Source organism: Pelophylax lessonae (genome assembly GCF_965119305.1).
Source record: "Pelophylax lessonae genome assembly, chromosome: 4".
Classification (NCBI taxonomy): Eukaryota; Metazoa; Chordata; class Amphibia; order Anura; family Ranidae; genus Pelophylax; species Pelophylax lessonae.
Window position 1 is genome coordinate 152,767,414 of NC_138771.1, and position 26,911 is coordinate 152,794,324.

Consider the following 26,911-nt stretch of genomic DNA (forward strand, 5'->3'; position numbering starts at 1 on the left):
TGTAGGGTGCTACATTAGTATAATATTAAATCAAGAAAGAAGCAGGTTAGTGCATTCCCCGTTCATGTCCATGAGAATGTACTAGTACATTGGTTTGGGACTCCACACAATACTAAATAACATTGAGGCTGGATCCAATGAGAGCTCTAATCCTCATCAATTGATATCTAGAACCCTAAAACTGCAGGTGAATTAGAAATGAGCTGGATAATAAGATAACTGCTAAATACCAATATTAGTATAATGGAAGAGATATAATACCTGAAATTTAAACTAAAATACAGAATAAGTATTCAATGACATACACTTAGTTTTCATGTGATTTAAACTTAAAACTTTTATTTATTGTAAAAAAAATTGTCCCATTAGATATTACCCAACAGTATTCCACAGTAGTGATTAATACTTCATGCACTAATCAGTAGATGATGACCGTTGTTTACTGAGGCTGTAATCTATTTGGTATATAACAACAGACAGTTCCCCTGCATTTCTATCTTTACCGTTATGGCATCAGTCTATACTTAGTCACTGTTTAGCAGGGTGGCTTCATCAAGTCTTGGCTTGTTCCTCATAACGCTTGAAATCAAGTATGGAATCATTTAAAGCTTAAGTAAAGTAATTTTTAATAAAATCAGCAGTAGGGATGGTAATTACATTGAATTAAATGTGTTCCTTGTGCTGGTGGCTGCTTTGATCGCTGAAATCCCCATTCATTCCTTTGTCCCCCAGATTCCCCTGCAGCTGTGATCTTCTAATGTTGGGGGTAATATGAGCCGCTGGACCCATCACAGCCACTCATCAAAAATGCAGACTATGCCCACCCTTTCCGCCCCTGCTTAGTTCATAAAAACTGTACCATAAAAGTCAGACTCCTTCATTCATAGAGCCTTTCCATTGTGGGAAGGGATAGTACAGTTATTATGAATAGAGCAGGGGAAAAAGAGAGTGGGCAAAGTTGGCTGGTTTACTAGATGAAAGGTCCAGAGGCTTGTAATAACCCCCACAGCACTGGAAGATCACAGCTACAGGAGAATGCAGGGGGCACAAGGGACACCTTTCATCCAATGTAAGTACCAGCCCTGGTGCTAATTAAAATATATATATATATATATATATATATATATATATATATATATACACAGTACATTTATCTTAACTTCGGCTTCCACATGCTTTTCTACACATTCATGTTTAGTAATGCTTACTCTGTAGGTATATGTATTCTGATGTTAGGTGGCATTTTTAGCAGTTTAGCTGACTACTGTGCATAAGTTAGTGTACTTGTTCTGTTGAAGTGCTGGGTAAACTGATATCTCTCAATGTGAAAATATTGATAAATATTGATATATTGATAATAAACACATATGATAAACAGGCATTCGAATTTTGTCAGACAGTCAGTAAAGTTACCAACTCATTGGCACAAATTGGCAGCAACCTGACATCCCAGCACAGAACTTCCATCCCCCATTGACTAGACCAAAATGGGGATAGATGTTTTAAAGGCAGAAAGATAGCTATGAAGAAACATTATGTTTGCTGCGTTCCTCACTGGACGTTCACGATACATATAAACATATCAGGCAATTCATGCAATGTAAAAAATGGATTTATCTGACACATATGTTACACGTGCACATTCCTCTCACAAACTGTTTTTACAGATTTAATGTGAAACAGGGTCTTGGTGATATACATAATCTGCTGTATTTTATAACACAAAGCAGACTTCACAACTATTGATATCAGCTTGTATGTTTGCAGTTAGTACAGGAGTGAGATTGGTGCAGCTAATACAGTAATGCACATGTAGACTGAGCTATTCATTGGTATGACCCTCCACCATTACTGATTAATGAAAATTGTCCTGGACAAGTATAAAAAGGGTAATGTTTATCAGAACAAATCCTATTATAGTTCACACAACAATATCAGCCTTAAATTCAGGGTTAGACTGTACCAAGGCATAGATTCCAGCCTCATGCCTTGTTGTCCACAAAAATCAGTCAGATTTTCCATTTATTTTCTTTTAGGCATGAGGCTTCAAGGGATTAACATTCAATTGAGTCTTCCAGTAACTGCATGAGAGAGCCAGGAGTGATAATCTCACTGCCCATTGGTGGAGTTTGAGCATTCTGTTCTCTGTCATGTTCTGTCACTTCCTCATTCACTTCTACAACAATGGGCAGCCGGGATAGTTGTGGGGGTTCAGGCCATATTTCTGAGGTATCCAAGTTCTCTGATACTTCTTCATTGGCAGCAGTGTTTGCATCATTAATTGCCTGAAGACAGCTACTGAGGTCATCATCTAGTGGAGGCTTCTGGTCACTGCTGTCCACTTCCTCATTGATCACCAGGGCTTGGGTAATCGCAACTTGTTTTGATTGGAGTTCCTTTGTTGGGGTCGCTTCCTGGTGGGTACATTGATTTCTATTCAAAGGCTCAGCTACAATGAAAGGGGTGGGGTTTATAGGAATATAACAGAAAATATTGCCACATCCAAGAAAATATATGTAAGATTTCCTTTAACTTCACTATGCCTGGTGGCAAATTTGGCAGGCATAATATTACATCACTTAGACAATAATAAGTCATATTAGTCCCATTCTACATATGAAATGCAATAAGCTAGAATAGGCTTTTCTGTTACTGGGTTTGAGTATTTACCTGACAATTCTTGTCTGTTTGTGCATGGTGAGCTTCCAAGACACTGGTTTCCAGGTGAGATCACAGCTACGGCTGGTGTCCTCTTTTGCTGCTTGCTTAGGTTCCCGTCTGCCTTTCCTAACTCTTTTATTTTGCTTTGTTGGCTAGGTGACATCCCCTTATCTTGCTCTTCACAAGTCTTCAATTCATCGGGGCTCTCACTGTAAGCTGCATTTTGGTAGCCTTTCTCCGCTCCCTGTAGTGAAGATTTGCTGGTATTTACCTGCAAAGGTCAAGCCATAAACAATGTCATTCACAGCTATGAATCTGTAAACCTAAAATGGAACTTTAGCATTGAAAGAGATTTGTTTTTTGTTTAAATCAGAAAGTTTATTGAGCTTGTTAACATACTGTATGTACATAGTCAAAAACAATATTAATGTTCCAGAGCGAGAGAACAGCAATCAAAGACATCAAGCGCAAAAGTGTGACACATACATAATCATCACTAATGCGGTACAAATTTGAGAAGTTCAATATGCTATAATCTGTTACCCATAATAAGGTCTGACAGACATGCAATTACTTCAAGCATGAAAGCATTAGACAAGAATTCCACAAGCATTAAAGTTACAAAATCCTATCTTTGATAAGAACTGTTGGGGGAAGACCCAGTATGACCAACCAACTTCACTACAGCATTAAAGTTGTATTGCGCAGTCAGATAGCAGCACTCTGAGCGCTAAAACATGTAGTTAAGTGCCACATCCCAAATAAACTAGAAAAATTGTTGGAGTGGATCAGGCAAGGACTTTAAAGGCACAAAAGTAATTTTTTTTTGTTTCAATCATTTTTATTAGAAAGTTTTGTAAAAGAGGCACAACAATACAAGTATAAAAGCAAGGCACAATGCCATACATGGAAAACATGAGAATGGCCCCCGCGTAGGAGACAATAACATAAACTGACAGCATCAAACAGATAAAGGGTCCATGACGATAGAGGCTGTCAATGTGTGAAAACATATTTTAGCAACATGGGAGTATGGGCGGGCTCAAGAGAAACAACCCAAAACATGCACCCCCCCCCCCCCCCCCCGTCCATCCCCTTCAGCTCCAACTCCACACCATCCTAGACAAAAAACAATACAGGGCAATGAAAGTATAGGGGAGTGGGGGGACCCACCGCCTCTGACCCATAGGCCACCATGAACCGTCGTCCCCATGGAGAGACCTATAAACTAGTACCTTGACGGGGAGGAGAAGAAGGAAGAAGGGAAAGGAGAAAGAGAGAAAGAAAGAAGAAAAGGGGAAGAGGAAAGGGGGGTGAGGAAGGGGTCACAGAATCAGCGCATTGGATTCCAGCTGGCATAACTAGGTGGCCATCCCTAAGGAAGTACTCGGCCTCCCTCAAGCCTACCCCAGTGGGGCCTCAATGGCCCAAGTGGCTCAATTCAACAAAAGTAATTTTTTAATAAAATAAAGATTTATTAGTGAATTGTTTCAAAACATCAAACTTGGTACGTGGGCCCCAAAGATTAGGGCATCAAGCTGTTGTTGCAATATATACAGAATAAACAAAAAAATAATAATTGTATAGATAATTTCCAAGATACATCACATCAGAAGAATCTCGTGAGGGGTGACAGGAGAGGAAACTGCCGTCCGTCAGGATCAAATGATGTTGCATTCGAGAGGTGAAAGATAACTATTTATAAGGCTCGACATGTTTCGCTATAATAGCTTCATTGGGAGCTTATAAAAAGATATTCTGAATATTATTGTAGTTCTGTGGAATGGGTTAGTACCAGCAATATAGAACTAACGAGGAAGGTTGTTGGGATTCGAACCTGTGACCAGCCACATCCCAGGCGGTAGCCCTGCTTACTAGGCTACCGTCCGCTCTGAACATTCCTTCCTGAACATTCTTCCCTGAAGCCTATTATTTCAACCTTAGTCTTGCCAAGCCTTGCTCATCACCCTTGATTCCCCACACCTGGTACTTCCCTATATAAGTCCAGCCCCTTGCACTCCAGTTTGCTGATTATTGAGCTCCTGAGCCTTGATCAAGCTACTCCTCACCTGCTGCTCTTATCTACTACCACAAATCCAACGCTGACCAGGAATTGACTACCGACTACTCTTCTGCTTTGTCCCTACCTACTGAACTGTTACCTCTGTTGCCGATCCGGATTGTCTGACCACGCTTACTGCTGCCCGCCCCGACCTTTGGCTCGTCTGACTTCTCTTTGGTTATCCCTTGTCTGCTCCTCTGCCTTCGGACCGAACCTACACTCTGCCTGGCTGGGTGATCCTGAGGACCGCGTCCTGGTGTTAGCTTGCAGCGCAGTCTATCCCCACCATCTGGGGCTCTAGTGAAAACCAGCTAGCACTTAGTTTCCGCACCTCAGGTGAACCCGTGTCCTCATCAGAGTACTACGCAGTATCCATCCGGTATCCAGCACCTACTAACTGCCTGCGGTCTTTGCCACTGGGCTCCACTCCTACCTCCGGCCAGCAGTCCTCTGACTCAGGTGAGCCTGTAGGATTGTTACAGAATAATCAGCCCAACTATGGAGTCCGCAATGACCACTCTGTGTAGACAGGTCACTGAACTTCAAGAATTTGGTACTACGTATCAGGAGAAATTTGCCCAGCTCCAAGAAGTAGTCAAAAGCCAACAGAAGGAGATTATTGAACTACAGAGGCAACTCCTAGACGTCCGCGGCGCGGCCGCAGACACCCGCATGCCACTCCCATCAAAATTCGGCGGTGACAGACGCCAGTATCGGGGATTTCTGAACCAATGCCGCATCTATTTTCAGATGAACCCGGCCCCGTTCACCACCGATAAAAAGAAGGTGCTATTCATGATCAATCTCTTGACGGATGAAGCATTAGCATGGGCATCACCATACGTGGAGTCTAGCAATCTGCTCCTGGACAACCTAACCAACTTCATCACTGCCATGAGCCTAGTCTTCGATGACCCCAACCGCTGTGCGACGGCCGAGGCGCGACTACATAGTCTGCGACAAGGGAGACGCTCCGTCGCCGAATATACCGCCGAATTTCGCCGTTGGGTCACGGACACCACCTGGAACCCAGCAGCACAGAGGAGCCAATTCCGGCGAGGCCTGTCCGAAGCAATAAAAGACGAACTCGCCAGAGTTGAAGCCCCGGACGATCTGGATGACTTTATTCAAGTATGCATCCGGATAGATCAAAGACTCTCCGAGAGGAAGAGGGAAAGATTCTGGTCCTTGGACCACAGACCCACTTACTCCTTCTCCTCTACCACCCAGCACGACCCACAGTCAGCACCTGAACCTATGCAGGTCGACGCACTACGGAGGTCTCTATCCACAGCTGAGAAGGAGAGACGGCTGGCCGAAAACCTCTGCCTCTACTGTGGAGAGCCGGGTCATTTTGCCATCAAATGTCCCAATAAGATTCGAAGAACTATTGCCGTCACGGAGCTAAAGGAGCTATCACAGACTCCAACCCCGCCAGCAGCCCCTGAAAATAACAACACGACGGCTCATGGATCCCACTTCATCATCCCCATCCTCATCGACATCGAGGGGCGACAACTCCCCTGTTCTGCGATGTTAGACTCCGGGGTGGGAGGCAACTTTATGGACCTAACCTTCGCCCGCGAAAAGAACATTCAACTGACAATCAAGGCAGCCCCTGTTGACCTGGAAACCGTCGACGGATCCCCACTCTCCTCGGGGCCGGCGACTCACGAGACCATCGAACTACAACTCCTTATAGAACCCGATCACCACGAGAAGATCCACTTCTCGCTGATCGCCTCCCCGAAGTTCCCGGTGATCTTGGGCATCCCATGGTTGGCCACCCACAACCCCGCGGTGGACTGGGAAACCCACTGCATACGGTTCCCGTCCGAGTTCTGCTCGCTAAATTGCTCCCACAAACCCGTCCTTCCAACCGAAGACACCACCATCTCTGAACTTTCCGTCAAGGATCTGCTACCCCCTCAATACCGCGAGTTCCAGGATGTCTGCGACAAGAAAAACGCAGACAAGCTGCCACCACACAGACCCTACGACTGCCCTATAGAACTGTTGCCCGGGGCTGAAATACCCTTTGGCAGTATCTACCCCCTCTCGGAGCCTGAACTCAAGGCCTTGAAAGAGTACCTGGACGAGGACCAAAGGAAGGGGTTCATCCGGCCCTCTACCTCCCCTGCGGGAGCCCCCTTTTTCTTTGTAGAGAAAAAAGACTCCTCCCTGCGTCCCTGCATTGACTACAGGAAGCTTAACGACATTACCGTAAAGAACCGGTATCCACTTCCACTGATTTCAGAACTCCTCGAGAGACTCCGGGCAGCAAAGATTTTCACCAAACTTGACCTTCGAGGGGCCTACAACCTCGTCCGAATCCGCCCTGGGGATGAATGGAAGACTGCCTTTCGGACACGTTATGGTCACTTCGAGTACCTAGTCATGCCTTTCGGACTCTGCAATGCTCCTGCCACCTTCCAGCACTTCATTAATGACGTCCTCAGGGACATGCTCGATCTGTTTGTAGTCGTTTACCTGGACGACATCTTGATCTTCTCCGAAGACCTCGAGCAGCACCGCGAACACGTCCGCAGGGTACTGCAGAGACTCCGACAGAACTCTCTCTATATCAAGCTAGAGAAATGTGAGTTTGAGCGAACCACCACTCAGTTCCTCGGATACATCATCTCCCCAGAGGGCCTAAGTATGGACCCGGGGAAGGTCCAAGCCGTGATGAACTGGCCCGTTCCGAGAAACGAGAAGGAGATACAAAGATTCATTGGCTTCGCCAACTTCTATCGGAAGTTTATCCGGAACTTCTCCAAGATCATAGCACCAATTACCCAACTCACCAAGAAATCAGTCCCCTTCTCCTGGACACCAGAGGCACAGGAGGCCTTCACCAAGTTGAAACTCTTCTTCACTTCTGCTCCAATCCTAATCCACCCAAACCCCGAGCTGCCATTTACAGTCGAAGTGGATGCATCTGACTCTGCGGTGGGGGCTGTTCTGTCACAACGGACAGGGGAGAAGATGCTACTACACCCGTGCGCATATTTCTCCCGCCAGATGTCCCCCTCCGAGAAGAATTATGACATCGGGAACAAGGAACTACTGGCGATCAAGGATGCCTTCTCTGAGTGGAGACACCTGCTGGAGGGAGCCACCAACCCCATAATCGTACTAACTGACCACAAGAACCTCGAGTTCATCCGCAGTGCTAAGAGACTCTCAGCCAGACAGGCCAGATGGAGCCTATTCTTTTCCCGCTTTAACTTTCTCATCACCTATCGCCCCGGATCAAAGAATGGTAAGGCTGACGCCCTCTCCAGAATGTTTTCCGAGCCCTCGCAGAGTAACAAGGGCCAAAACTACATCCTACCAGAGAGAAGGGTCGTAGGGGTAACCTACTCTAAAGAACTCCTGGGCACAATCAAAGAAGGATACGAAAATGACCCCTTCCTTGCCCATCCCACAAGGAATGTCAGCCTTATGTTTAAGAACGGTCATTGGTTTCATCAGGACCTACAGTTATATGTACCAGAAATCGCACGGCTTGAAGTACTCAGACTCAACCATGACTCCAAGCTGGCCGGCCATCTAGGCACAAGAAAGACCCAGGAGCTTCTCTCCCGCTCCTTCTGGTGGCCAACATACAAGGAGGACATCAAGAGGTACATCTCCTCGTGCACGGTCTGTGCCCGCAATAAGACTCCTCGTTCCTCTCCCGTGGGTTTGTTACAACCTCTCCCGATTCCCTCCCGCCCCTGGGGCTCGATCTCCATGGACTTTGTGGTAGACCTTCCTCCTTCAAAAGGGATGAACACCATCCTGGTCGTAGTCGACCGCCTCACCAAGATGGCCCATTTCATCCCCTACAAAGGCCTACCCACCGCCAAACAGACGGCCGATCTTATTCTCAGAGAGGTCTTCAGGCTGCATGGGATCCCGGACGACGTGGTCACCCTCAGTCAAACGGGCAGACGGAGAGAACTAATCAGACCCTAGAGCAGTACCTACGCTGTTTTAGCTCCCACCTGCAGGATGACTGGCTTGACCATCTCTCCACGGCCGAGTTCGCTTACAACAATGCGGAGCACAGCTCAACCAAGCACAGCCCCTTCTTTGCTAACACAGGCTCGCACCCGGTATTCATTCCCCACCTACCCATTGCCTCCACCCTCCCAGCAGTGGCCGAACGCCTAACAACCCTACAGGAGGCACAAAAGAACATTATAAACAACCTCCAGCTCGCCCAGAGCCGCTTTAAACAGGGAGCAGACAGACGCCGCAGACCCACCCCGGGCTTCCATGTGGGAGACAAGGTGTGGCTGTCCACCAGGAACCTCAGATTGAAGGTCCCCTCCAAAAAGTTGGCCCAAAAATACATGGGTCCATTCCGGATCTCTGCGCAAATTAACGAGGTCACGTTCCGGCTCGATCTTCCGGACTCCATTAGGGTGCACCCTGTTTTCCATTGCTCCCTCCTCAAGCCATACGTGGAGAACACCTTCACAGGCCACCACTCGCCCCCTCCACCACCCGTGAGGGTACAGGGTGAAGAAGAATACGCTGTCGCAAAGATCCTCGACTCCAGGATCCACCGGGGAAGACTACAATACCTAATTGGGTGGGAGGGCTACCCTCCCGAGGATAACTCGTGGGAACCAGAAGAAAATGTCCACGCCCCCAGACTGGTAAAAGAGTTCCACCAACAGCACCCCGATAAGCCTGCCCCTGCGGTGCCCGGAGGTCACCTTGGAAGGGGGGGAGTACTGTTGGGATTCGAACCTGTGACCAGCCACATCCCAGGCGGTAGCCCTGCTTACTAGGCTACCATCCGCTCTGAACATTCCTTCCTGAACATTCTTCCCTGAAGCCTATTATTTCAACCTTAGTCTTGCCAAGCCTTGCTCATCACCCTTGATTCCCCACACCTGGTACTTCCCTATATAAGTCCAGCACCTTGCACTCCAGTTTGCTGATTATTGAGCTCCTGAGCCTTGATCAAGCTACTCCTCACCTGCTGCTCTTATCTACTACCACAAATCCAACGCTGACCAGGAATTGACTACCGACTACTCTTCTGCTTTGTCCCTACCTACTGAACTGTTACCTCTGTTGCCGATCCGGATTGTCTGACCACGCTTACTGCTGCCCGCCCCGACCTTTGGCTCGTCTGACTTCTCTTTGGTTATCCCTTGTCTGCTCCTCTGCCTTCGGACCGAACCTACACTCTGCCTGGCTGGGTGATCCTGAGGACCGCGTCCTGGTGTTAGCTTGCAGCGCAGTCTATCCCCACCATCTGGGGCTCTAGTGAAAACCAGCTAGCACTTAGTTTCCGCACCTCAGGTGAACCCGTGTCCTCATCAGAGTACTACGCAGTATCCATCCGGTATCCAGCACCTACTAACTGCCTGCGGTCTTTGCCACTGGGCTCCACTCCTACCTCCGGCCAGCAGTCCTCTGACTCAGGTGAGCCTGTAGGATTGTTACAAAGGTGTTGAGACCGTAAGCAGGATCAGAATGAGTAGCAGGTGCAGAGATGCTATCTTAGTAAAGGACTGCATTTAAGACAGGCTAGATGCATATCCAGCAGTATCTTTAAACTGGCTAAAAATCTTGCATGACAGGTAAGTCAAAGGGGTAGGTAAAAGCCGCAGTAAAGATAAACCACAACTGAGTAAAGCATCATGGTGGTGGTTCCCCATCCGGGGAAGGTGCACATTCCATGCAGAATCAACCAGCTCATATTCCAGCATTTCCACACCTGCTTTACTCAGTTGTGGTTTATCTTTACTGCGGCTTTTACCTACCCCTTTGACTTACCTGTCATGCAAGATTTTTAGCCAGTTTAAAGATACTGCTGGATATGCATCTAGCCTGTCTTTAATGCAGTCCTTTACTAAGATAGCATCTCTGCACCTGCTACTTATTCTGATCCTGCTTACGGTCTCAACACCGTTCTATATTGCTGGTACTAACCCATTCCACAGAACTACAATAATATTCAGAATATCTTTTTATAAGCTCCCGATGAAGCTATTGTAGCGAAACATGTCGAGCCTTATGAATAGTTATCTTTCACCTCTCGAATACAACATCATTTGATCCTGACGGACGGCAGTTTCCTCACCTGTCACCCCTCACGAGATTCTTCTGATGTGATGTATCTTGGAAATTATCTATACAATTATTATATTTTTGTTTATTCTGTATATATTGCAACAACAGCTTAATGCCCTAATCTTTGGGGCCCACGTACCAAGTTTGATGTTTTTAATCAATTCACTAATAAATTGTTTATTTTATTAAAAAATTACTTTGGTGCCTTTAAATTCCTTGCCTGATCCACTCCAACAATTTTTCTAACTTCACTACAGCGTCTCAATTTTCCCTGGGCACCCTCTATGCTGGAACATCACTTGTTCCAGGTGGAGGGTATCCCCCATGTGGTTGATCCACTCCCTATTGGTTGGTGTCTGCTCTGACTTTCAATACTGTAAGATACCGTAGGTCTCTTAGCCTGAAACAAGGCTTTGCTCACAGCTGCCTTAGTAAATTCCGTCAGGTCCTGGTCAGAAAAATAAATTTACTAGCAGAAAAGCTTTTATTGCAGAAGAGGCTCAGTATGTCTCTTCTGTAATAAAACGCATCCTAACTGACTGCTAGTGAATTTCTAAAGATTGTACACTGGCATTCTTTGGTGCTGGGATGAATTGACCCCTATTCACAGGAGTGGGAGTTCCATCATCTCAAACCCAGAAGAACACAGGACATTTTATAGCATCTGTGTCTTATTAGGGAGGTTTTTCTTCCTGTTTTGTACACACAATACAAAGTGAGGGAAAAGTTCTCCAAAGTAAGGAAACACCCCTCTTAGCCAGTTGTGATCAGAAAAAAAGGGGTTACCCTTCCAAAATACTCGCACCTATAGAAGGCAAGTAGGTTGTGGACTCTTCATACCTTGTGGGTTTATAGTGCTATGATGGGAACGTATTTTTATTAACAATTATAAAAATATATGATATACAAATTATATATATATATATATATATATATATATATATATATATATATATATATATATATATATATATATTTTATAAGGATGTATATGAGAAGGGTTAAGTGTCACCCAGGAATCTTATCCATACAGGTTGAAAGGCTGGTGGTTCAATCTCCTTTGGAAATAATAAATCCTGGTCTGGGTCCTTGAGTTTGGAGGCTTTGTAAAAAGTCAGGAGGAAAGAAGCCTCCAATCCCGAGTCCATGTTTTGTAAGTAACCAGCTGCAAATAGGCTATTAGCCTGAAAGTGACCGTGGCTCAGGGCTCCACACTGGAGACAGGACAGCTTCACTTAGGAGAGGGTAGGAGCCAGTGCAGCTAGGGATGATGCATATCTGCACAAGAGTGTGTTTGAGAATTTTGTGTGGGTGAAACAGACAAGGAACAGAGGCCTGTGAGGCCAAACAAGCCAGGAGGCTGGTATGAAGTATTTGTTTTGCAGAAAAAAGCTGAAAACTCCTGAGAGTAACTCATTGTATGATGTTTGGAAATTTCTTTTAAAGGAGAAGTACAGCCAATGCTATTTTGGCTGTTCTTCTTCTTTGGATCACATGAGTGCAGTCCGTTCTGCACTCCTGTGACCCATTTTCAGCTAACAGCGGGCTAAACCCACTGTCGGCTGACATCACAGAGCCAATCCAGGCTCTGAAAAGATTCTGACCATATGGTAGGAATTCACCCAAAAACCTGGACCGGCACCTCACCTGGGTAAGCCTCTCAGCGATCAGCCCAGAGGCTGGGCCGCCCCCTCCGCAGTCCAGCCCTCCAGTGAGCACTGGAGGTGCAGAGCAGGCAGCCGGAGACTGACAGTCTCTGCTCATAGTGGAGGGGGAGAACTGATTAATAGTGGTGTTTGATCGCTCTCACTGCAGAGCCAGTGGGGGACAGATGCAGCATCAGATCAATGCTGCCTCCACCTAGGTGAGTATAAGGTTTTTTGGTTATTGTAAACCTTTATAGAAAGGTGACCAAGAAAGCCTTAAAACGAAGATTTGGGGAGGGGTCTGCGTCCTTGGAAATGCATATATACACTGTGTGTGTGTGTGTGTGTGTGTATGTATATATATATATATATATATCTATATATATATATATATATATATATATATATATATATGGAAACCACACTATACATGTGCAGAACTGAAACATTTGTTTAGTTTTGGATAGATTCATTATGTTACTAATTTAGTTTCATTCATTCGTTTTGGAAGTCATTTCTTTTAATTTAATTTAGTTTTGTTTATTAATTTATTAATTAATTCCAAATTTTTGGAACATTTTGAATTCGGATCGGTCAAAAATTGATCGACCAATTTGATTTCTGCGTGAAGAATAGCCGGTTGTTAAGGAGCAGGCCGGGAAGCCGGCCGCTGGGTCCTTAGCAACAAATTACTAATCAGCTGCCAGCAGGCTTCCCCACTGAGAGCTGAAATGTAAGCAAAAGAATTCTGGCAGTGAAAAATTAAAAAAAAAAAAAACCCAGCATGACCCCCCCAATCTATACCAGGCCCTTTGGGTCTGGTATGGATTTTAAGGGGAACCCCACACCAAAATTTTTTTTAACAAACAGAATGTTCCTTTATTGAAACAAAGGCATGATACAAAATCGTTGGCATAGATATAATCAAGGGATACATCACACGGACATTACTAAAAGACTCAAAGTACATATTATATAAACATTTACATATAGAACTAAAAGTACAACACATGAGGAAAGCAGTGCCCACAACAGAGCTCGGACTAGAACAGATAAAAAGGTATTGTAGCCATACCAGAAACAGGTCCAAAGAGTCGAGGAGAGAAACCCCTCCACCTAGGCTGTCCATGGCTGCCATACCTTGTCAAACTTTCTAGGGCAATTCCTGTTAATGTAGGTTAATTCGTACATAAGAAGGACAGCATTATTAAGTTTTTCACAGGAACCTACGTAGAGGGGGAAACAGGCATTCCACTTGGGAAGGATTTCCCTTTTAGTATACTAGAACAAATAGGGTATCAACAGTTTAGTGCATCTAGGCCTCTGTTCATCGTGCTGAATTTCCAACAGTGGCAGTTTTGGAGAGATCGGGAGAGTAAACTGAAGATGAAAGTTAATAGGTTCGACCACCTCTCTCAAAAACCGAGCTACCCCTGGGCAATTTCAGAATATATGTATATATATCACTACATCTAGGGCATTCCTGTGACCTCTGAGGTTAGATTCTGCGCAGTCTTTTTTTGGGGGGGGGGGGTATAGTAAATCCTGTGTAAGAATTTACCTGAATAAGCTTGTCCCATGAGGAAATTAACAATTTGGTACTATCTTCAAGACAGTCCTCCCGCCAGTCCTCCCTATCAAGGTCAGGAGGAAGGTCTGCTTTCCATAGTTCCATTAGCCTTTCCATCTTAGGCGAGTCCACACTCAGTAGTGCCAGGTAAAGAGCAGACAACGGTTTAGATAACAATTCCTGAGCTAGGAGTTCTTCTATGGGGTCCACAGTGAGACTGTCCCTAGGGACAGGGAACTGGGATTGGGCTGCATGACGCATTGTGCTGAAACCAACCTTGAATTTGCAATTGCAATTTGAATTTTGGGATTGGGCTGCATGACGCATTGTGCTGAAACCAACCTTGAATTTGCAATTGCAATTTGAATTTAGCCCTGAGTTCAAAGAAGGGGAGAAGGCAGTCTGCCAATAAAAAATCAATACCAGACCCTTATCCGAGCTTAGAGCCCGGCAGACCAGGAAAAGCGGGAGGTGAGTGAGTGCCCCCCACCTGTACCATACCAGGCCACATGCCCTCAACATGGGTGGTGTACTTTGGGCCAGGGGAGCTCTGATCCCTCACCCCAATGCACCTTGTCCCCATGCTGAGTGGGACAAGGGCCTCTTTCCCACAACCCTGGGTGGTAGATTTGGTGGATCTGCAGGTGGGGGGCTTATCAAAATCTGGAAGGGGGGAGGTGTGGCCCACGCCGGTGTTTCCCTTTTAAATTTTGGCATGGGGTTCCCTTTAAAATCCATACCAGACCTGGTGTGGATGGGGGATGGGGGGGGGGAGAGGGCAGGGGAACACTGTGATTTTTCAGAATTTTTCATTGTCAGCATTCTTTTGTTACATTTCAGCTCTCTGCATTGAAGCTCACTGACAGCTGATGAGTCATTGGTTAAGGACGCGATAGCCGGTTTCCCGGCCAGCTACTTAACAACCAGCTATTCTTCACACAGAATTCAATTCGGTCGATCATTTTTCGACTGATTTGAATTAGAATGGTTCCAAAAATGTGGAATTCATTATAAAACGAATATGCGAAACAAAATTAAACAAAATTTCTTTATATTTTATACAGAGATTCAGATACATTTAAATCTCTGAATAACCAAATCTACATTCGGACTGAAATGAAGTGCATATGTCTAATAATAACTGTGCTTCTCTGAACCTGTAGCTGCTAACCCATAGACCCCTAACCTTTGAAATTAGATGTTTTAAATTGTGAAAAAAAAAAATGAACATTTGAAATAAATTTTGAGATAAATTTCGATGTAAATTCTGAAGTATTGTTTTCCCTCCCAACCAATACTCACTGACTGAAACCATTTCAAGCTCTTTTTTGCAGCACAGGAGAAAGAAGAGATGCAAGTTAGCATTCATATAATTAAAGCTATAACACTGAATTTGCAATCAGCGTTAGATATTACGTTTCTTATTTATCTTCTAATTTTAAATTCCAAAATTATTGTACAAAATATCTGACTGACATTTTTCTAGTAAATTACATAGCTGTGTCATTTCAAGCTTTACCAGACTTTATCAGGTATGTTGGTATTTTTTTAACTTCTGGCCACTCCTATGTCAAATAGGACTTTAAATTTATTCTGTTGTGTACCTCCTTTTATACTATGGGGCAGTGGAAAGTCCATGCCTAAATTAATTCCTACACCTGTTTCAATGGTTGGAACAGTGACTCCGATGACGATCTTTTAAGTTGCCTTTATTAAAATCAGTGGTTTCCAAACTGCTATGACCATTTTCTGTACCTGACCACGCTCAGTCACCTGCAGCCTGTGCCAGTGAAAGTCTCAATTTAAAATTCAGACTCACGCAAAATGGCTGATGGAGCCTACAATCACAGATATTTTGTAAACAGTGAGCAGAAATTGGCCTATGATTGTAAACCCTGTTCTGCATTTTGTAAAGTATCAGGGTGTGGCAGATGAAGTACAGAGGGATGTCCAGAAATATAAAGAAGAATCTGAGAGCAGGGGGATAACAGGAAATGCCCAGACCCGAGGGAATTCTGATTGGGGCAAGTCAACTGGTGACAAAAGTAGAGGAGAATTTTGCACCAGACATCAAGACCTCCTCTGGAAAAGGGACAAAAATGGATGTGTCCACAATTAGTCAGGGTTAGAGGGTATGGTCCTCACCAGTCCCAAGTATCTCACAAATACTGTGTAGACTGAAGTGTTGGTGGGGCGTTTGACACTAGTGTAAAGAATGACTTGCATGCATATAGTGAGGGCATTTCTCTGTAAATCAGGTGCACTCAGCAGAGGTCGCTGTTAGTAGTGATGCAAAAAAAATGTGGTCAACAAGTGAGCACTCCATCTAAGTTTAATAGGTCCAGTTGACTTTTATTTGCAAAATCATAGTCATAGAAGTAGTCAACACTAGTAAGCCCGTGAAGTATGTTGACTACTCCTGTGACTTTCACTTTGGCAAATCAAAATCAACTAGGTCAATTAAACTTAGTTGTCCTGGTCACTTGCAACATTCTTCTTCTCTTAACCACTTCAAGACCAAAATTCGTATACATACGTTGGGGCTTTGAAGTGGATTACCGGGATTATGGCTGAAGGTATCAGCCGTAACCCCCGGTATTGTTTTTTATAGCAGGAAGCTGGCTTACACATGAAAGCATTGCGAGTGGCTTATGGACTAGCCAGCCGCACCGTCGGATCATTTCTCAGGCAAACAGCGGAAACAGTAAGCCCAAGAAACACCGGCGACATCCTGACACACCGCCCCTGACCCCCCAGCCGGTGTTTCTCAGGCTTACTGTTTCAGCTGTTCACCCGAGAAACAATTTGATGGTGCGGCCTACTAGTTCCAGAGGTGATCAAAGAATAAATCCTCTTTGATCGCCTCCTTGGCCTTGAAGGACTGAAGTGATGTCATGATGTCACTTTTGGTCCAGGCTGGAAATAAACTATTTTTTTTTAATGCAAAAGATAAAAAAATTGAAAAGCTCCTCCATCTCTCTGTGCTCTTTGGCAGAAGACAGCGCATACGTAAGTAATGAACGTATATGTAAACTGTATTCGTACCACACATGTGAGTCATCACCATGAATGTTTGAGCAAGAGCAATAATTATATCACTAGACCTCCTCTGTAACTCTAAGCAGGTAACCTATAAAGGTGTTTAAAGCATTGGCTATGGAGATTTTTAAGTACCATAGTTTGTCACAATTCCAAAGCATGACATGTTAGGAATCTATTTACTTGGTGTAACATCATCTTTCACATTTTACAAGAAAAATTGGGGTATATATTGGGTGCTTTTTTTTAATTATTATTTTATTAGTATTTTTCCTAAAAGAATTGTGTTTGCAAAACCGCTGCGCAAATACTGTGTGACATAAAAAATTGCAACAATCGCCATTTTATTCCCTAGGGTCCTAGTGCTAAAAAAAAAAAAAATAAATAATAAAAAAAAAGGATAATGTTTGGGGGTTATAAGTCATTTTCCAGCAAAAATAAAGAGTTAAACTTGTTAACAAAAAGTGCCGGAAAAAGCCAGGTCTTGTTTAAACTATGTGTTTATCAGAGACACACCAATTTGAAGTGGTCTATGTTATTTGGTAAGTAGGATAGTGATTTTTATTATAATTTCAATATGGTTCTCCAATTCAATTAAAATCACATCACATTTTTGGAACAAATAATTCAGATTATTTACGGACTTATTTATACTTGAAAAAGGTGTGGCCAGAGTTTGGAGGAAATGCATCCGAACATTCTCCACAAAAGGACTCTGCTAAAGCCAAAATAAATCCTTCTATACATTATAAGCAGCAAACGGTATATCTCATCCAGTGTGGCAGCCTTGACCTAACTGTGCGCTGGTTTAGATGCTCACTATTCAGGCCAATTGTCAGCCTACAGTAAAGCACTGCAAAAACCTAAGCTGATGTACTAAACAAAAAAAACAAAACAAAACAAATGTATACCATGCTCATTGCCATATCCAAAAATGTTGCCCATGCAGTGTTTGAAGAGAATGTCTGAGACAGTTTAGGAAATAATTAATAGTATTTTATTTCTTTCTAATATTTCATTAATAACTAGCAGCACTAGGATTGTCGCTTCAAATCCCAGCCACCGCCCAACCTGCCTGGAGTGTGGGTTTCCTCTGGGTACTTTGGTTTCCTCCCACACTCCAAAGACATGCTGGTAGGTTAATTGGCTCCTGTCTAGATTGGCCTGTGTATGTATGAATGTGAGTTATGGACATAAGATTGTAAGTTGCATGAGGGCAGGGACTGATGTGAATTAAAAATAAATAAATAAATAAATAAATAAATAAATATATATATATATATATATATATATATATATATATATATATATATATATATATATATGTGTGTGTGTGTGTAAGTAAAGTGCTGTGTAAATTGTCAGCGCTATATAAATTTAATAATAACTATGATAAGGTTGTTAACAGAAAAAACACACCTTCGGAAATAATAGCATTATTAAACATTTAGGGCTAAACAACTGTTCAGAAAACTACTCAAATGTAAAATTACAATTGGCTATTGATCGCTAGATAGACTAGGTTAGTTAGAATCATATTCTACTTCCTATGAAAAAAGTACAGCTACGCTGCCTATAGGAATCAGGCTTTTCAATAAGCTTCATTAGATGTTCCAGTTTCCCCCTTCCCACCCCCTCTTCTCCACTTTTATCTTTTTTCACTTTTTCACCCCGTTCCCTTTTCTTTGATATAGGTAATATATGTAATGGTGATACCTGTGAAAAACTTTGTTCACTACCTAGGAAAATATTTTAATAGAATGTTATTTATGTTTACACATCTGTAAATGGGATACATTAGCAGCTAAATGACAATAACAAGATTAGGCAACCATACAGAACAATGTTGAAGTAAATTGTATATTAGGGATAAATCAATGATTTTGAACATACTCTATATTGTCAAAAGTATTGGGTCGCCTACCTTTACACGCACATGAACTTTAATGTCATCCCAGTCTTAGTACGTAAAAATAAGGGAGGTGTATTGGCGCTCAGAGGTAGTGCTGTAAGGTGGACTGCTGCTAATGGGGGTTAATGCCAAGCGGTGTATCCGGGGTATAAAACTGGGATATAATGCAGCATCACATGATAAACTATAAAAGTATAGGCACAAGGAGGGGATTAAGAGTCCATGTGCAAGTCCCTGGACCAACGGTAGTGGTGGGCTATCCTGAAATCCAGTGAGGAAGGAGGGGATCCAGGGTAGTCTCAGGGATGGATGGATGGAGGGATGGATGGATGGACACTCAGGGCAGCTGACCGGAGGAGTGAAGCCCACTCTGTATTAGAAATATGGAAGAGAGGAAAGCGCCTCTTGAGTGTTGTAAACAATTTATTTGCAATAAAATAGTAGTAACTCACATAGAAGTTAGTATTATCATGCATGGGCTTCACGCTCGGGAGGCTGGATGTGGATATCTGCCAAGTCCTGATGGTGTTCGGCAGTCCGGGAGGACTCGAGAGGCCCGCTCTGGCGTCTTCTGGGTGGACACAGCGGAGAGGCTTGTACAGTGGCCAGCGGCGTCTGACGTCACGGATGTAGAGAAGGGCAGTGAGGGCAGGCTGGGCTCACAACGCGTTTCCAAGCATGCGACGATACCCGGTCCGGGCACGCGCACTCCTTTGTCTGCCCAACCTCTGAGAAACAACCCCACACCATAATCCCCCCTTTATCAAATGATTTGGACCAGTGCACAAAGCAAGGTCCATAAAGACATGGATAAGCGAGTTTGGGGTGAAGGAACTTGACTGGCCTGCACAAAGTCCTGACCTCAACCGATAGAACACCTTTTGAATAAATTAGAGCAGAGACTGCGAGCCAGGCCTTCTCTCCAACATCAGTGCCTGACCTCACAAATGCACTTCTGGAAGAATGGTCAAACAAATAATGGTCAAACACTCCCATAGACACACTCCTAAACCTTGTGGACAGCCATCCCAGAGTTAAAGCTGGTATAGCTGCAAAGGGTGGGCTAATTCAATATTGAATACTACAGACTAAGACTGGGATGCCATTAAAGTTCATGTGCGTATAAAGGCAGGCGTCCCAATACTTTTGACAATATAGTGTATATTGGTTTCTTTGTAATAGTTTTGATTTTGTATATAGAATAAAGGTTAATTTTTATAGCTAATGGAAATAACTGGGTTGATTATATTATTACTGGTGTTATACAATGATGTTATACATATGTGCTGTAACTATACCAATGTTATTATTGCTATTGGAAATTGGATATAAATGTGTACACAGCTCCTTAACTTTCTTGATTAAAGAAGTGTGGAAATCTAAGAAAATAAACATTTATACTCACCTAGACGCCTGCAGTATTGATGCGATGCTGCAACTGTCCCCTGCCACCACTACATTGAGAAATGAGCAGTCAAAGACTGCTAATCGCTCAGTTCTTGGTCTTCCTTAAGCAGACAGTGCGGAGTGTCAGTCCTTGGCTCTCTGTTCTGCCTCAGTCTCCAGCACTCACTGAAGTGCTGGGCTGTGGATGGGGTGGAAGCAGCTGGCTCAGGCTTTCAGCGGCATGCTAAAAAGCTGACCCAGCTGCTGGTCAGGCATCTGGGCAGATATCGACAATATTACGGTTAAGATCCCTGCACAGCCTGGACCTGTGTACTGCCGAAAACTCCAACCTGCCCAAATCTCCAACCACGATATTTCCGGTGAGTGTGCACTGGGAATAATTGGAGATTTCGAGCACTTGGTGTTTTTCACATAACACCGGCAGCCTATACACCCGAGTACATGGTATAATTAGTGCAGATTCTTACTCCATCCCGTAGTTGTCGCCGCCCTTGGAGGCGGCCATGTTTTTGGTTACTAGCAGGCAGTGTAACAATCTGCACTAATTATACCATGTACTCGGGTGTATAGGCTGCCGGTGTTGTGTGAAAACACCAAGTGCTCGAAATCTCCAATTATTCCCAGTGTACACTCACCGGAAATAACGTGGTTGGAGATTTGAGCAGATTGGAGTTTTTGGCAGGACACCGGCTCTGTGATGTCAGCCAACAGCGGACTTTACCTCACTTTCGGCTGATTCTAAGTCACAAGTAAGTGCACTCCTGTGATCCACATGGGAAGTATGGTCAAAAGGCATCTGGCCATACTTCTCATTTAAGCTTCTGGGTGGGTGAAACATATCAAAGCGGAAGAAAAAGGAATGGTGTTTGTCCCCATTGGCATAGAAAAAAGCTTATTGAAAATTCTGATTCTCTTGGCATGTGCGATTGTACTTTTTTTAATAAAAAGTAGGAAGGAGGATGAGACAGGTCCCTAAGCTTAGCTGATATACAAGAATGGTAAGAGCAGCCTGAGGGTTGCATATTACATAAGTTGTATTGCATAGAATCAGATTATGTTATGTAATACATCCTTTTTTAGCATCAGGTAGACACAAGACCACTAATGTCATACCACACTAGGATGTTTCTCTGTGACGAGTGAAGTTTGGCTCATCTGTTGCTGTTGTTGTCGACGATTCTTCACAATTCTTATTAAAAGGAACAGCAACAACCCAAACACTATGCCAAAAACCCCAAGTCCAGCACCTATCATGGGAAAGTCTGGCAGAGTGAACATGGCTCTTGGCTCTGATGGATCCCGAGGTGCTAAGAAAACAAGTAAATAACAAGAAATAGAGAAAGTCTCAAACAATACGTTTTAAGGAGTATTCTACCTCTAGGGAATCGACAGGCAGAATGATGGGGACCAACAAAAATATAATGCCAGCTTTTACTTAAACAATCAATCACTTTAAGAAAGAAAAAGGAAAAAATGATCTGGTAATGTGGAATATTTGAATGTCACTATGCATGCTTGATGGCTTTAACAACATTCCCTTATGGTGCTATAAATCTATGGTACAGAGTTGAAGGTGGAGATCTAACTATCGGGGACATCTCAAAATTCTGTTTGCTAGAGGAGTGGATGCGTAAGAGGAAATCTGTTTTGGTGGTGTTCACTTAAGTAACTCCCATGATTTAAAAGCATTTATGCCCTTTCATGGATGCTGCTGTATCATTTATATGTTTACAGGTGTGAAAAATATCTTAGGCCCATCCATTTTTTCAGTATATGGGACCAAACACTCTTTTTGATGGAGAGATTGTGTTTTTAGTAAAAGCTGTGGAAGCTGCAAATCATCTAGGTCTGGAAGTGGTGGATTTATATATGGTGTATAGGAATTTCAAACACAAACACACACACAAAGTAAACTATGTACTGAGGTCCATATAGTAATTTACAGATCTGTTTGTCATTGGAGGTGACACATATCTTACCTGCTTGCCCATGAGCCAAGACCTTCACGGTCACTGTGCAGTTTGCTATTTCCCCAGAGTCTTCATCTCTTGCAATTATCTATAGTTAACACAGAAAGAATGCCATTGCTGGTAGCATGAATCACTTTTAACAACTGTTTGTTGGAACATGAAGCATTGCTGTCTTAATCATTTATGGTTACAGTAAAGGAAATAAAATGTTTTACCAGAAAAGATCACGAACATGGGATTTTTTTGATTATTGATGTAAATATAAAGCAACTGAACAGGAAAAACAGTATCAGTTAGAAGAAGAGAGTAGGTAAGCAAAGGTTCTTCAAAATCGATGAAGAAACAGAATTTTTATCAATTAGAAAAAGAGTCAGTCCTGTTTGTATTAGTTGTAGAAATGCTTTATGATCTGTGACTTAAAAGCCTGAACTGTATACATGTTAAATATATGCAAAATCATTTGCCAACCACTATTGATACTTGAACAAATCATGAAATCAGAAGGAACTGGACCCTTCTGCTTCCAATCCTCCATAGCGTGTATGTTATACTAGCTATAAGTATATACCTGTTGGGTATAAAATCTTAAAATGTCCACGCTAGTGTCAACAACCGTATTAGCAATAAAAGCAGCTTGCAACAAGGGATGATATATGTAATCCTTTCAAAACAGTAAAAAACTAATTTGCAGCAGTAGGAATAGGACTACCTCTCAATCTTAGGCTTAAACAGTAATCTAACTTCCATATACACTATATTACCAAAAGTATTGGGACGCCTGCCTTTACACACACACATGAACTTTAATGGCGTCTTAGTCCATAGGGTTCAATATTGATTTCGCCCACCCTTTCCAGTTATAACAGCTTCAACTCTTCTGGGAACGTTGTCCACAAGGTTTAGGAGTGTGTCTATGGGAATGTTTGATCATTCTTCCAGAAGCGCATTTGTAAGGTCAGGCACTGATGTGGACAAGAACTAGGACCTTAAGCTTTGTAAGTGTGAAAACTTTTGGATCTTTACTCTTGGCAGCATGGCACCTAAAGGGCTGAATGAGGACATTGAGGTTCACAACTTAGTTCAGTAGTTTAGGTTACAACTTGGTGTTTCTGTCTACCTCCTTTTCCCTCCCCCCCCCTCTGTTCCATGCACATATAGTCAGTTGTACATGAGCTTATGTGCCCACGTGCGCACACAAGTGCACTAGTTTTAGTCAATCATGCAGGTATATAAACTCCATAGACACATATTGCATGTTCGTGTGCATATACAATTGTGTATGTGTGTATATGTGTATGCATATGTGTGTGTGTGCATATATGTATATACAGTATATATGCGTGTATATGTGTGTGTATTACATCCATGTGCACCTTGCTACGGATTTCTCAATTTTTTAGTGCAATTTTATTGAATCCTCCTATTCAACTTTTAGCTTAGTCTTAGGCATGCTTTTTATATTATTTTATTTTATATTACTCGACACCTAAAGGCGGTGGTCATATTCTCTATATATATATATATATATATATATATATATATATATATGTGTATAATAATCTCTTGATATTTTATGGATTGTTTTATTATTATTATTATTATTATACATTCAAATCCATGCCCATTCGGCCACCCCTGAATGAGTGCAGGTGCGATCAGTCTGCCTTGTTAGTGTAGCTCGAGGACAGTTTTAAAGCTTTTCAGTCACAGTGCTTAGTATGCAATACATACTGGAACCTGATACATCAGATGTTCTGGGGACAACCCAACATTTGAGTTTTTCTTTACTTTCACTTTCAATGGTAATGGTAAACAGCACAACTAGAGAGGCATTAATAAAAACTGACAGGGGTTCTAATCCCTCTCCACTATATCCAAAACTAAAAAGTTTTGCTTTTAGTTATACTTTAGAGTTTAACCTCCCTCGAACACTTAAAGTGAATTTGAAATTAGACCTTGGACATGAACTCTTAGTAAAGAAGCTAATCACAACACTGACTCAAATCTAGCCCTTAACCACTTCACCCAGGTGGATGTCGTATGACGTCCTAGGCTTTCAGCGGTTATACTGGGATGATACCTGCATCCCAGTATCACAATTTACAGCAGCTGATGCCTTGTAAAGCAGAAGTGATTCAAAGGCTGCACAGCCACTCGATCACTTCTGTAGACGGCGGAAGGGCGAGTGAAGCAGACGATCAGACCGATCTGTGTCTGATCGGCTGCTTTGGGGGCCAGAGGAGAGATCTGGGGTTTAATAGACCCCAGACCGCTCTATAATGCTAATACAAGGGAGGTTGTTAAACCCTTGTGATAGCAATAAAGTTGCAAAAAAATAAATAAATAAAAGGACAGTAAGAAATAGTAAATAAAATAAATAATAAAACATTTTTTTTTTAAAGTGCCCCTGTCCTCCCGTGCTCATGCAGAAATGCGAATGTAAACATACAGTAAATCCCACAAACATTTGTAAATTCTGATTGCACCACATATGAGGTATCGTCGTGAACATCAGAGTTGAGAGCAGATTACCAGGCCCTACTTATCGTATACACCAAAAGTATTGGCATCCAAACACAACAGTCCTATTTCAAGAAATAATTGGATTAACATCACAATGTTTAAAACTCCTGATAAGATGATATATGGTGCCATTTTTTTAATTAAAAAAAAAAGTGGTTTGTGGATTTAAGCCAAATTTTTGAAATAATTACATGAATGTTTTTATTACATAAAACTGTATAATAGTAACACATATAAACAGTATATGTTGGATGTAATGCAGCCTCTTGCTTTGTATATCCTTCTGCGTATCTTACCTTTAGAGGATAGGTTTCCATTACTTTCAGCTGGTTTGCTCTAGCTATAAGCAGACCACTTTCTGTTATGTCAAATAGCTGACTATGATTAGACTGTGAGGCTAGGCTGAGACGAATCTGAGGATTGGTTCCCTGAAAAAAGATCAAGATGTTCTGTAACCATCAGACCACGAAGCAGAAAAAGAGAAAAACTAGATTTATAGACAGTAAACCATATCAGCTTTACAAGTCTAGAATGGTAAGTATGTATATTTAAAAATGTCATAGGGTCCCTAATATATTTTTGATGTATTGCACTTGATGAAGCAGAATATCCAGTCACACGTTACCAAGGAAAATGCTAACATTTCCCATTTATCAATGTTTAGCAATAGACATTATGTCATGGCATGTACTGGACTTACATTTGGGAAATCTTCATCTGAAGGTATGACAGAGAGCACATGTCCATTGTAAGTGCTGACCAGGGCTGCGGGATTGTTATCTTCCTGAACAAATCCTTGGTACTGAGTAACAACAAACCGTGGTGCATGCTTGTTTGCTGCCAGCAATCGTACCAGTACTTCCGCCAATGAATATTTTCTGGAATCACCAACCTGCGAGGCCTGCAATGAATGTATATCAAGAAAGTAATGTGAGTTTGCTATACAAACATATGTAAAGTAAAGATTAATGTAGAGTAGACATGGATTAAACTACTGAACAAAGCTATTTACTGGTACATATATTTAAGCATTATCTTATCAAGCTCTTACTTCTTCTCTGTCTAGTCCTTGACAATCTTGTCTGTCTGTCCAAGTCTTCTGTTTCTAGTCTAAGCACATTTGCCCATGGGCATTTGTTTGCATCAGAACTGCTTTTCTCCCAATAGAAGTCAACGAAAATTCAATAGCAGCTTGATACAGCTAAGAAAAATGTTCATTTAGAGGTCAGAAGCACCTTTCAAGGAACTCATTATGATCTCAAAAGCATGTCATGAACCTAAATGCAAGCTTTATTCACTTAATAGTATGTTGCATTTGCAATTTTAAACAAGCCCTAAAGCAGACCATACACATATGAGGGAAGCTAGATGCGGCAGCAAAGGCGTGCGCAAAGGGTGTGGCGGGGTGCCTGGGCACACAATAATCACCCAGTGCAGGGTAAATTCCCCCTGCTGCCGCTTACCCCCCCCTCCTTCCCCGGGGGGGGGGGGTGTTTCAAGATGGTGAGTGGGGAAAGGGGTCAGTTAATATGTCATTTACCAGCCACGTCCTTTTTCTGAATGAACACAGTGAGTGATCGGTACTAATCGCACCTGTGTCTATTCACAACTGAGCTACTGATTGACATCATCCACTGTCCTACTGACATGTCAACTGCTCAACTGACTGACACCATCCAGTGTCCTACTGACACCAACCTCGTAAAGAAGAGGTTGGTCCCTCAAACCAAGAAAAATTGGGATTGTGCAGGCAGTGGTATTGTATATAAAATAGTATTTATTAAATCATCAAGAGCATAAAGAAAATCATTTCACATTTATATAAGTGCTGTACATATTAAACAGTGTCAGCTAGGCCCCATGGTTCCATATTACTTTGGTGCAGGTGTGGTGATTCCCGATGCTGAACATAGGGTTCCGACGCGTTTCGGCTTAATATAAAAAAATTGCCTTTTTCAAGGTAATCACCAAACTCGGATTGTGCAGAGACACCTGTGTGAGGATTACGGGGGAGAGCTTCACCCAGGGGGGGCCCTCTAG

The 26,911-nt window shown here is 42.8% G+C and overlaps 1 protein-coding gene across 1 annotated transcript in view; it reads right to left on the bottom strand.

Annotated features, from left to right (window-relative positions):
• Nucleotides 1-1,301: 1,301 nt before the first annotated feature.
• The window catches only part of LOC309554453 (cadherin-related family member 5-like), an 86,159-nt gene continuing 60,549 nt past the window's right edge, over nt 1,302-26,911 (bottom strand). Inside the window, exons 10-16 of the mRNA XM_082256190.1 lie at nt 25,572-25,772; nt 25,168-25,299; nt 22,358-22,436; nt 21,492-21,685; nt 15,323-15,343; nt 2,671-2,932; nt 1,302-2,449 (exon numbers count right to left, since the gene is read on the bottom strand). Of these exons, the coding sequence (XP_082112316.1) occupies nt 2,055-2,449; nt 2,671-2,932; nt 15,323-15,343; nt 21,492-21,685; nt 22,358-22,436; nt 25,168-25,299; nt 25,572-25,772 (1,284 nt within the window). The 3' untranslated portion in view covers nt 1,302-2,054. The remainder of the gene's footprint in view (nt 2,450-2,670; nt 2,933-15,322; nt 15,344-21,491; nt 21,686-22,357; nt 22,437-25,167; nt 25,300-25,571; nt 25,773-26,911) is intronic.